The following is an 11,333-nucleotide window of genomic DNA, read 5'->3' as shown; positions in this document are numbered from 1 at the left end:
TGTAATAAAAAACAAATTAAAATACCCTTAGAATATTAGTATTATATTAAAAGAGGGACATATTTGAAGATGTCAGAAGATTTTAAATACAAAGACATACTCTTCACTATAAGTGAATATCAAAACTGTACATATTTTATCGAAAAATACATAATTTTTTTATTTATCAATTTTTTGGTATTCCAAAATTTTAGTATGGTATCGATATAGAAATTAGCATACCGAACTCACTGCAATCCATCAAAACTTGGAAACTAAACATGCTTTTGAGAGAATAGTATTAGGACGGGCCGTGAACTTGTGTGAGAGTAGTACTGATATAGGTGATCTCCTAGAAAGTCCTCGAGTTGAAGAAAATAATATAACAAAAATAGGAAACTATCTTCTCAAGTCCTACCTTATTATCATTATGGCCATGGGCTCATGGAGTCCACAGACAGTCATAATATGGTGATATCACTTAATTAACACTTACTGTGCACACAACTATCATTATTCATTTCAACTTACAAACATCTCTCTCTGGATATCCATTTTAGTAGTTTAGTCAAGCAGCATCCAGTTCTTCTTTCGATCGTTCCCAAACAGAGTTCATGTCCCTCGCCTGTATGTATATTCACTGCATGTAAACACAAGTCATAGAAAGGACATTAAAGATTTTCTTGATCCTACAACTCCCATGAGTTTAATACCTGTTAAGCAAAGTTGGGTTGAATCTCAAATTCAGATGCAACTGCATTTGCATCTTTCTCTGCACCTTCTTCCCCCTACCCATCACAACACACACACACATATTAATCGCAATATTGTGATTCGGATCAATGAAAATCAGATTTATAACATAGATAGATGCTGAGAATTTTGTATTCGGTACAGTTAACATTACTGGGAAGGTGTAACAATACGGTTGGTTATTAATTATCAGGAATTGTCTATGATGTGACTACTAGTAAAATATCGATGCAACAGACAGCTTACCTGGTTGGATCTTACTGAAGGAATTCCCGGGAGCATCAATAACGGTTGTTCAGGTTCAGGAGTCTTCTGTAAAACACCAACAAACACAGATACTAAGGTATGCTTTACATTGAATCACCAAAATAGAACTTATGCTCTTTTTACGCCATCGATGAATTGTAGTAAACATATTTCCGCCAAGTAGGACATGACTATAATATAATAATCTGATTTTCTTCCAAAACTTTTTGTCTGTTTCCTAAATGTCCTGCCGTCATGCATTGCCATCTATCAACGGTTACGTAAATTCTCAAGAAGTTATAGGGGAGGTAGTAATACACAATAATAAAATTCATAATGTTTTACGGTAAAGGATTTACAAACATTTTAACAGCAATGCACAATTAATTACATCGTCCTTGGGATTGTGATAGGAAATAATTTGTCCTATCACAGCAGGTATGATCTACAGATTTTTGAGCTGAATACATGATATATATATATATATATATACATATGCATGGAGATATCAGATATATCATGAACAATGAAGGTTTGAATCTAAAACTTTTGGTGATATGAACATGCAGGTTTTGGTGGAAGGCTAACAGAAACTCTAATTTTGTAACTTACCAGTTCATTTCGATCAAACATATGTCTCCCACCCTTAGCAAGATCTCTTAGAGTGCCCTAAAAATGCAATTAAATTACTTAAACCAACACTCCTAAAATAGGGGCATAGCTAACTATGGAACACAACCTGGAAGAAGTCTGATCAATGAACTTTATATTTAATGCATACCTTGTTTGCCCACATTAATCCACAAGCATTGCATAGAGTTCTTGGCCCTGCTGGGCCACGACGCATTGCTGGAGTCGAAGTTTCACTAATCCCACAGTGTTGACACTTGCGTAAACTACTTCAGAAAAATGAAATTGGATAACTGAACATATATAGATACAAGATAAGAAGGCACATCAATATATAGTCGCAGTTTCGTAATTACAGAGGTTCGGGACTAGGTGAGCTATCAAGTGAACCCCAAGTATCATCTGGTGTTCTGCAAGTATCCTTTGGAGAGGCAAATTGGCCATTTTTTCGATGCATCCTGTGGCAGATTTCAATAGGAAACCAAATGTTCAACCATTTTAGGTAAATATCCAAACCAAATTGATCTAAAAGTAATACCTCAGAGCAACTTCTTTCCGGCAAATATATCTAATCTTCTTTTCGAAGCATCTCTCTCTGCGCTTCTCCCGAAACCTCTCTAATGAAGCTATCCTGTGGGAAACAGTAGGGCGATTTGAAACATCATCGCCAGCCTACAGTCCATTTCACACATCAGCATCAATATCATCATCTCATGAAATCAAGCTCAAGCCTCAGCCATAGCTGAAATATTATAATCTTTACTAATCCATACAGCCAATGCCAAAACCAAACTGGAAAGTGGCAATACCTTTTGGTTCAGTTGTAAGAGAATACTGTTTGGTGTCTCCTGACCTCCTAACAGCAACAAAACTGCTTGCACCTGTAACATAACATTCAAACCAAGTGATGAACAATTGATGCACCAATCCACAAATACATCACCACTTTGATGCTGCCTCCACCATCAGTTTATTTACAGATTTCATCAATATAGTTAGTTCTCTTCCATACAACAAGTAACGCCTAAAGATTTTCCGGAAATAAACACTGTAGAAACTTGAAACAGGAGAAAACCGCTAACCCTAGGCAAAAAGGAAAAAAGGCTTTAGCAAAACAACAAGATACCTTCTCAGGTGTGACGGCAGGGAACACAAATACTTCGCCTTCGAAGGAAATAGTGAGCTCACTCGTCTTGGACGGTGACATGAGCGGCGAGGACTTACTACTCACATCGTCGTGGAGGGTGACGCACTCAAACGGCTTCCGCTTCACATCGTCCATGTGGTTGACAACATGCAAGAGGTAAAAGAACTTGAAGAGAACCTGAAAGCCCTAACTAACCCCGAGGTGAGGAGGCCAGAATTCATGGAGCCATGAGTTCAGGTCACTGATACAACGAGATCAATTGAAGAAGAAGAGGAACCAAAGTATGCTGGAAGCTGAGAATTTTGACAAAGGCGACCCGACTGGACCCGATCCGACTGAATCAGGCTCTAAAAGTGGTGGCGGTAGCGCAGAGTATCAGAGCCGTCCGATCTGATCAACCCTCTTCCTGCGGGTTCCACTTTACCTATGCCACGTTTAGCTCTGTCATCGACAGACCAAACGGTAACGGTAACGGTAACGGTAACTGTAACGAAAACGTAATAGTGGCTCCGTGGCTGGCTGGCTCGATTATTTTGGGATCTTATACAAACAAAAGAAAAATACATCCAAATTTCAGTACATTGAAACTATTGGATGTATTTTGGCATTGACGAGAGTTGTCATAACGTTCGAACCAACGGTTTGGTTTAGATTAGAGCTGGCAAAAACTGATCCAACGTAACAATTTGATACAAAATAATTGGATTTGGATCAAAAATTTTAATTCGATTATTATGTATACAAATTGACAAGACACGGTAATAAACGGCCGGGTTAGGATTGAGGCTCTTAACTCGAACCTCACACGATAACTCAATTATAATATATTAATATTGAATATATTTATTATATTATGTAAAATAATTATAATTTAATAATTTGTTCATAAATTAATTTAAACTAAGTTCAATTTTAAATAATTTAATCTAATTCATGGTACATATTACTCTCAAACCAATAAAAACTAACATAAAATTCTGTATACGGATCAACACGAGTCAACCCAAACCTCACACGATAATAAACGGGTCAACACGAACCCGATACCATAATAACTGAGTCGGGTTATGATTTAGTAATTTAATCCGTTTAAAGTATTCAAACACGAATGAATCAATTGCCGACTCTAGTTTAGATTTGTAAAAAAAGTTGAATGAAAATCAAACTTTCTAAACAATTTCGATTTACTTATTTGATTTCAATTTAAAAATTAAATTTTATAAAAAAATTATTAAAACATTAATAAAATATAGTACGATAGATATAAAAAATAATGATAACTTAATTATTACTCCATCCGTCCAGTATCTATATATTCATTTGTTTTTTCACGAAATTTTAGAAATATTAGTATTATATTAGGATAAAGTAGAAATAAAAGTAAAAAGATTAAATTAGCCCAAATGTAATGACATTTGTGTGTAATGTTAGGTAGACAGTACAATTACTAAAAACAAATAAATACTTTGTTACATGACAGACCAAAATAAAAAAATGGATAGATTATTAAGGGACGAATGGAGTATTTATATTTATAAATGATAAAATGGATTAAGTGAAATGATATACTTATTTGATACTTCCCCATCTATCCTTGTTTTCATTTTTATATTTGTCCACAAATAAATGCATTTTCTATTTATAATAATAATAAAAAAATGTTCACACATTTAATCTATATGTAGATTTATAAATATGACAGAATTATTTATATACTCAATTTATTCCAAAAAAAAAAAAAACCCTTCATTACTTCACTTATATATATATTTTTTAAAAATTATGTCACAATTAAACAGTATAATATTATATTCATTAAAATTAGACAAAAAAAAAATAAAAATAAAAAAAAACCTTGTATATAAGTTTTGAATGATGTCAACAGTTCTTGAGAATAATGAGCAGTAGGACAGTTGCATACATAAACAATATTGTAAAGTACCTTATCAGATTATTGGATTAAAGGAGAAGTAGCGAGTGTAAAATCTTGGCACATATAAACATCATATTTATGATACCTTAGAGAGAACAGAGAAGTCAAATTTTAACAACATTAAAAGTTTTAAATGAGGTGATTATCTCATAAGTCTATTTTCTTACCCGAGCTATCCAAGAACCATGGTACAAATTGATTGGTAGAATAATAGTCTAACCTATTCTTCCTCCGGAAAATCATCACTCTCCAGTGTTCGATGAGCTTGATTTCTTCGAAAAACTATGCCATCTTTGCTTGTTCTTTTCCAGTGATGATCGGTTCTGAGAGAATCTGGAAAGCCCTTGTCTTAAAGCCCCGAGATCAACGCCATCATCCACCAAAATGCTCGTAACACCCATTTTCGAAACCTTAATACAAGTTGCATATGATACATAAGTGGGCAATAACCCCCAAAAAAATAAGTTAACCCTAATTGCAACAAGAGTAAAAAGATCTTACTGCCCCAATGTTGCGATCCTCGTCGTCAAAAAATAGCATTTCATTGTAAGGAACACCTGTCCTCTGTTTGATTTTTTGAAAATGATCAGTCTTGTGTGTCCAACTGGAAAAAATTTCCTGAAATGTTTGAAAAGAATAGCATGAGTACAGTGGAGAGATTTTTGAAAGTCCTTATTCCCAAAGGCACCAATTATCCGAAAACAATTCAATATTGAAACTCCCATTGAATATGTAATTGCTTAGAAAATTTGCCGCATCTACATCACAGAAAAACTCACTTAGCTATAGCAATATGAAGACTTCATAGACTGCCTTAGAAGTTTCACAGTAAATCTAAACCAAGCAACAAACATGGATTTTATCTTCAATTTCTAAGGAGAGAACAAATACGAAGAAGACAATTAACTCACCTGAGCAATAAACATTGATTTTATCCCTAATTTTTCAAGAAAAGCGTTGGCTGTATCAGGGGTTGGCGATCTTGAGGCAATAGCAACATCAATGTTTTTATCCTTGAGGGCATTCAGTATGCCTTTAGCATGAGGATATAATGACGGCATGCTACGCTTGGAAAGACATTCACTGGTACACAAAAGAGCCATAAATTCAGAATTGCAAGCACATCTTGTCAGATAAGCATAAGAAAACAAAGCACATGCAAATAATCACAGCCTTCACGATGAATGCAGGCAAAAATAAACAGAAGATAATTAGGTGTGTTGCTTTTCCACTGTATGTTGTAAACTTCATCATTTAACTAAAACATGAGTAACTTTTTAGTTACAGAAGGCAGAGAAAGAGAAAACCAGATCAACCCATTTCTTTAGGCAGCCAAGACAAGAGAAGACTGTCCCAAATGCATTTCAGCACCAGACGAAGAGTTTTACATGGCGTAAGACATACAATTGACTTAATGACTTTTATATCAATTCGGTAGATATTTTTAACAGATCGTCTAGTACAAAGATGATGAAGACTTCCCTGAATCTACATGTCTTCCGTTTTCGAGATTATCGATTCCTTTAGCAAATTCATTGAATTATTAAAGATTCAAGACTGTCCCAAATGCATTTCAGCACCTGACGAAGAGTTTTACATGGTATGGGACATACAATTGACCAAATGACTTCTATATCAATTCAGTAGATATTTTTAACAGATTGTCTAGTACAAGGATGATGAAACTTCCCTGATCTATATGTCTTCCGTTTCGAGGTTATTGATTCCTTTAGCAAACTCATTGAATTATTAAAGATTCAAGATTGTCCGAAATGCATTCCACCACCAGAATGCTTCACAAGTGTATCCTTATTACTAAACAGCATCGCCACTATATTAGCCTTTAAAATCAACTGACTTTTGTATCAATCCACTAGATAGTTTTAACAGATTGTCTGGTGCAAGCATGATGAAGACTTCCTACATGTCTGTTTCGAGATTCGAGATTATTCATTCCTTTAGCAAATTCATAGAATCTATTAGAAATTCAAGATTATTTCAACACCAAAATCCTTCACAACTGTAACCTTTTTTTCTGAACAGCATCAGTTCGATTGCATAATCTTTTCGGTAAATTATTTTCCAGATCAGGAGATCACTGAAAGCTTCAACCGAGGCAAACACTGCCATACGCAGAAAATGAAATTCTATTCACCCAATGGATAAATATCTAAGAATCCCTAAAATCGCAAAAGTCGTAAACTCCATCCATTCAGCGACCAAACAAACACTCGATATCGCAATTAAGAAAAGGAAAAAACAGGCAAAGACAATAAATATTGTACCAGTAGAATGGCCAGAGAGTATAATCGAGATCGAAAACGACGAGACGAGGCAGCACTTGAAACTGATCTAAAATCTCCAACGTCTCATCCTTCACCTGATCGTCACCCATTGATCGAGAGCCTGCCAGAAACACCTACACAGCAAATAATTGCATTTAAACAACCAAAAAGCATATATATATTCATCAAGCAGCAAAAACCAAATTAAAAGGGGCATTCCGAGAATCGAACTCGGGACCTCTCGCACCCAAAGCGAGAATCATACCACTAGACCAAATGCCCGCTCTGTTTACCTTGTTAATTATTAATATTTATTAATTTTGTTAAAATGATACGAATAAACAATAAAATTTATATGCATTATAAATTATTTTTCAAAAAAAGGGTAATTATATTAATAATTGTTACGGTCTGGTATTGTGTGATTTTAGCCAAATTTATGTTGAGAATTGTTTTGCACTTTCGAAAAATTTTAAGAATAGTAAAAAAAAATTAATATTCAATTTAAAATAAAATTATGGATAATAGAAAAAAAAGGTCTGAGCCAATTTATCTCTCTCAATATGTCTGTCTATATTGGAGGATTCAAGTTTGACAGTTGGACTTATGCTCATTTTACCCTAAATTTTGTCTGTTTAAAGTAAAATTTGAAATTAATATATATATTTTTTAATTATTAAAGAAAAATACGAATTTTGTATGAAATGAAACATGTGAAAGGGGAGGATGATGATTGTGTTGACTGTTGATGTATCTTATCAGTGAACGTATATAAAACCACAAATAAGAAATAAAAATATAAAATATAGCATAATAAAAATTCAAATGTGAGGATAACATTGATGTTTACCTGCCGCTAGGCAGCTGTGAATTTCCGAATTTGCCCCTGCCCGCACGCACTCCAACCCTTCTCACTCCTTTCGTTCTGCTCCTTGGTCGTCGTCTCCGCTCGCTCGCTCCCTCCCATTCGATTAAACCCTCGTTCGGAATCGCGATTTGGTGTGAACCGAAACCGACGAGCAACTCATGGAGCATCCCTTTTTCCCGATGACCACCACCCGCGCGGAGGCGCTGAGGTGGCTATCAATTGCCGAGAAGCTCCTGTCGGCGCGTGACCTGGTGGGGAGCAAGTCATTCGCCACTCGCGCGCGTGACGCCGACCCGACGCTGTCCCCGGCGGATCAAATCCTCGCCGTGACGGACACGATACTCGCCGGAGATATGCGGATCGGAAATAACCTGCAGGACCTCTACGCAATTCTCCGCCTCACGCCGCAGCAGGGTCGGGATGCGGAGCTCATAGCAAGACAGTATCGGAGCCTTGCACTTATCCTCAACCCCCAGAAGAACAACTTCCCCTTCGCCGAACATGCCTTTGCGCTCGTCCTTGAGGCCTGGTCCGTACTGTCTAACCCTTCCAGGAAAATGTTGTATGATAAGGAACTCGCCTTCTACCTCCAGTCACAGCAACCGCATCAGACCGACCTCTTTGGAAACCCTATCCCGTCAATGCACCATAACATTTTTGCAGGAGCCAGCAGCTCGAGTGGGGTTACATATCCTTCTCAACCTCAAGGTGTTACTTACCCTCCCCAACCTCAAGGCGTTACATATCCTCCTCAACCTCAGAGCACCGCTCATTTCTCTCAAGTACAGGTACATACTAACTCTCCTGTTCAGCCGGCAGTAGTCGAAGAATCTGTCCGAGTCCCCCAAAACCCCATGAGTTTTACTTCGGGTTCTAATATTGTGTTTGGGACGGGGTTGGGGTCTAAGACTGGCAATGAATCGGTGAATAAGCAGGCACAGGGCAGTTATTCAGGTTTCGAAGGTAATGTGGCTGCTCCTGCTCCGACGACAAGCCAGGGGCAAGTGAGTAACAATAATGTGAGAACTGCTGGGACAAGCCATGGGCTAGTTAGTAACAAGAATGTGGCTCCTGCTGCTGGGACGAGCCATGGGCAGGTGAATAACAAGAATGTGGCTGCTGCTGGCACTAGCCAGGGGCAAGTGAGTAACAATCATGAACAACCGCAGCAAAACTATTCCAATCTTGATGAAGGAACTAGTCATAATGTTAATGTCAACGATGATGTTGACGAGATGATGGAGGATGAGGAAGATGTAGAAAGAGTGGTAGATGAAGAAGCGGAGGACACACCTGCACCGTATGCTGATGAAACTTTCTGGACTGCATGCCCCTATTGCTATTACATGTATCAGTATCCTAGCATGTATATTGATTGTACTCTTCGGTGTTCTAATTGTAAGATGGGGTTTCAGGCAGTGATAATTCCTAATCCACCCCCAGTGGTAGATGGGCAAGAGGGTTATTTTTGTTGCTGGGGCTTTATTCCTTTAGGTTTTTCGATGGAGAATTGGGAAAAGAACAAGGCTTCTGCCTCTTCTTGGACTCCATTTTCACCCATGTTCAGTTGCCCCCAAGTAGGAAATGCATTTCAGTCCACAAAGCCTGGGCGAAAGAACACAGAACCTAGAATTTACGTTGATGATGATGAGGTTTTTGTGGAGTTTTCAGATTCTAGTGACTCGGATGATGATTGGAGCAATAATAAGCAAAAACAGAAGAAGAAGGCAACAAATTTCAGGGGAAAGGGCACAAGCGGAGCACCCACCAGAAGTGCAAAGAGAGCACAAATCGATAAAGGCAAAGATGTGGATGTGCAAAATGAACTTGCATCTCAAGACGTCTTGGAGACACCAAGCAACACGGCAGCTGATGTTAGTAATAAAGGGCCTGCTGCTAGTGCTAGGAAGCAACCTGCCAGGGCTGCCAAGAATTTTGGGAAGTTGGATTTGAATGTCGAGTGCAGCAATGAAGCTGAGGAGCCAGCTCTGAGGGTGAATGAAGAAAATGGGCCGAGCCATGGGGGGGATGACAACATTGAAGGAATTGGGTTTTTTGAGGGTCTTGATGAATTCCTAAGCAGTCTTCCCATCCTCAATCCGGTGGGCGACGAAAGGGTTGTCAAGGCAGCATGACAAAAGTAAGCCCCCTGTTTTGTTGTAAAACTCGGGTCTCTGTATTGTGGATGTTTAGTGAACTACATCTCTTTTGTCGTAGCATCTGTTTGCAGTAGTAAATGGCGTAGGTCAACTTGGATTCTAGTTTCTCCTGTTTTTATGAATTACTTGTCTTATCATCAGTTTCTAAGCCTTTAGTCCACTATGTGGGGTTGATTATGGTATGAATCACTTATTTACCTTCCAAATCTATACTATAATCACCCGTGGTTGTGCATTGCAAGAAATCTATATCCTTAGTCTTAAAACTTTCTAAAACATCAATCTATTGTGATTCAGGAAGACATATGGTCTCAAACATGAGCATACCTTGAATTCATGTGCTTTGCATATATTTTAATTTGCACTGTGTTCATCATGTTATTGAACTGTGATATTATGTGTCATGCTATATTTAACTCCTCTTTGAGTTGCATTATCATATTATAGCAGTGCTCCTCTTGTTTCGGATGTTGTAGCCAGGGGGCATCAGTTATATCACTCAGCTATGATAGCTTATGATTTAGCGAATTTGATGTTTCTTTCATTGATACTTCTGCGAATGATTGCTTGCATAATTTAGATTATGCTAACGAGCTCATATATGTTATGCTTTCAAATGCAAGTGAATCTAATATATTCAATGGTAATCAAGTCAAATTATATTTATATATTTATTTTAATGGAAAAATTGAAGGTTAGTATATGTTACCTTTGAGTAGTAAAATTTCCAGGTACTGCATGACAATAAGCTTATCACTCGATCTGATTTTTGATACCATCATTCTCTTCCATTCTATTATGTTGTTTCCATGTGGTCTTCTTACATAACACATGCATAACACCCTCGATCCTTCTCTGAGTTACATTCCAGTTTTGCATTTATGAGTTACAAGAAATGAATGGAATGGCAACTTCTTGTGTCTTCGCTTCTGGAACACCAAGAACATGCTAAGTTATTGCTATTACAGTTTCTTTATGCGATCACAAAGACATCTATCATGATCTCTATATGCATTATCCGGCCTTGAATCTCTGTGCGAAGATGTTATGGTGTTCCCTCTAGTTCTTAATTTTCATTTACAGTGAACTATCAATGTTGTCACCAATGCTCTGCCATGTGCTACGCTGTTCCCCGCCATCATCTACAAGAAGAGAGTCACCCTACACTAGGACACTCCCTACATCGCTCCACCGGAAGCAAATCGAAGGTTTGTCACCGCCACACACTCTATTCCTGTCTTGTGTTAGAGTTAGCGTGTTCAATTATTGCATTTTATGTGGAATTTGCTAAAAAAGGAACTTACTTTGTTTAAGTAGCATACTCATTTTTGTT

At 37.4% G+C, this 11,333-nt stretch overlaps 3 protein-coding genes and 1 non-coding gene across 7 annotated transcripts; 1 reads left to right on the top strand and 3 right to left on the bottom strand.

The window, feature by feature from the left end:
* Window positions 1-288: 288 nt before the first annotated feature.
* LOC127260555 (GATA transcription factor 20-like) lies at window positions 289-3,116 on the bottom strand. Of its 4 annotated transcripts, none has more exons than XM_051288321.1 (9): window positions 2,735-3,116; window positions 2,418-2,489; window positions 2,147-2,280; window positions 1,965-2,066; window positions 1,760-1,877; window positions 1,591-1,647; window positions 979-1,041; window positions 693-767; window positions 289-619 (listed from the first exon to the last, which is right to left on the bottom strand). In XM_051288321.1, the coding sequence occupies exons 1-8, from the start codon at window positions 2,888-2,890 to the stop codon at window positions 696-698; spliced, it is 774 nt and encodes a 257-aa protein (XP_051144278.1). In that variant the 5' UTR covers window positions 2,891-3,116; the 3' UTR covers window positions 289-619; window positions 693-695. The 4 variants fall into 4 exon arrangements, with proteins under 4 accessions (XP_051144278.1, XP_051144275.1, XP_051144274.1 ...); XM_051288318.1 differs by having other exon boundaries at window positions 289-604; window positions 979-1,044; window positions 2,735-3,104; XM_051288317.1 differs by having other exon boundaries at window positions 979-1,044; window positions 2,735-3,103.
* Window positions 3,117-4,733: 1,617 nt separating this feature from the next.
* Window positions 4,734-7,143, bottom strand: LOC127260557 (uncharacterized). Its single transcript, XM_051288327.1, has 4 exons — window positions 6,974-7,143; window positions 5,600-5,771; window positions 5,190-5,306; window positions 4,734-5,098 (listed from the first exon to the last, which is right to left on the bottom strand). Exons 1-4 carry the CDS (start codon window positions 7,081-7,083, stop codon window positions 4,931-4,933), a joined length of 567 nt encoding a protein of 188 aa, XP_051144284.1. The 5' UTR covers window positions 7,084-7,143; the 3' UTR covers window positions 4,734-4,930.
* A 40-nt stretch (window positions 7,144-7,183) lies between these two features.
* On the bottom strand, window positions 7,184-7,255 carry TRNAP-UGG (transfer RNA proline (anticodon UGG)). The gene has a single exon. It is a non-coding gene; the product is annotated as a tRNA-Pro (tRNA).
* A 744-nt stretch (window positions 7,256-7,999) lies between these two features.
* LOC127260424 (uncharacterized) lies at window positions 8,000-9,976 on the top strand. The gene has a single exon (XM_051288158.1). The coding sequence runs from the start codon at window positions 8,000-8,002 to the stop codon at window positions 9,974-9,976; it is 1,977 nt and encodes a 658-aa protein (XP_051144115.1).
* Window positions 9,977-11,333: the final 1,357 nt, after the last annotated feature.

This window comes from Andrographis paniculata, unplaced genomic scaffold (genome assembly GCF_009805555.1).
Source record: "Andrographis paniculata isolate CXL003 unplaced genomic scaffold, ASM980555v1 Contig62END, whole genome shotgun sequence".
NCBI classification, from domain to species: domain Eukaryota; kingdom Viridiplantae; phylum Streptophyta; class Magnoliopsida; order Lamiales; family Acanthaceae; genus Andrographis; species Andrographis paniculata.
The sequence above is the reverse complement of the archived record's forward strand: the minus strand, read 5'-3'. Positions and strand labels throughout refer to the sequence as shown.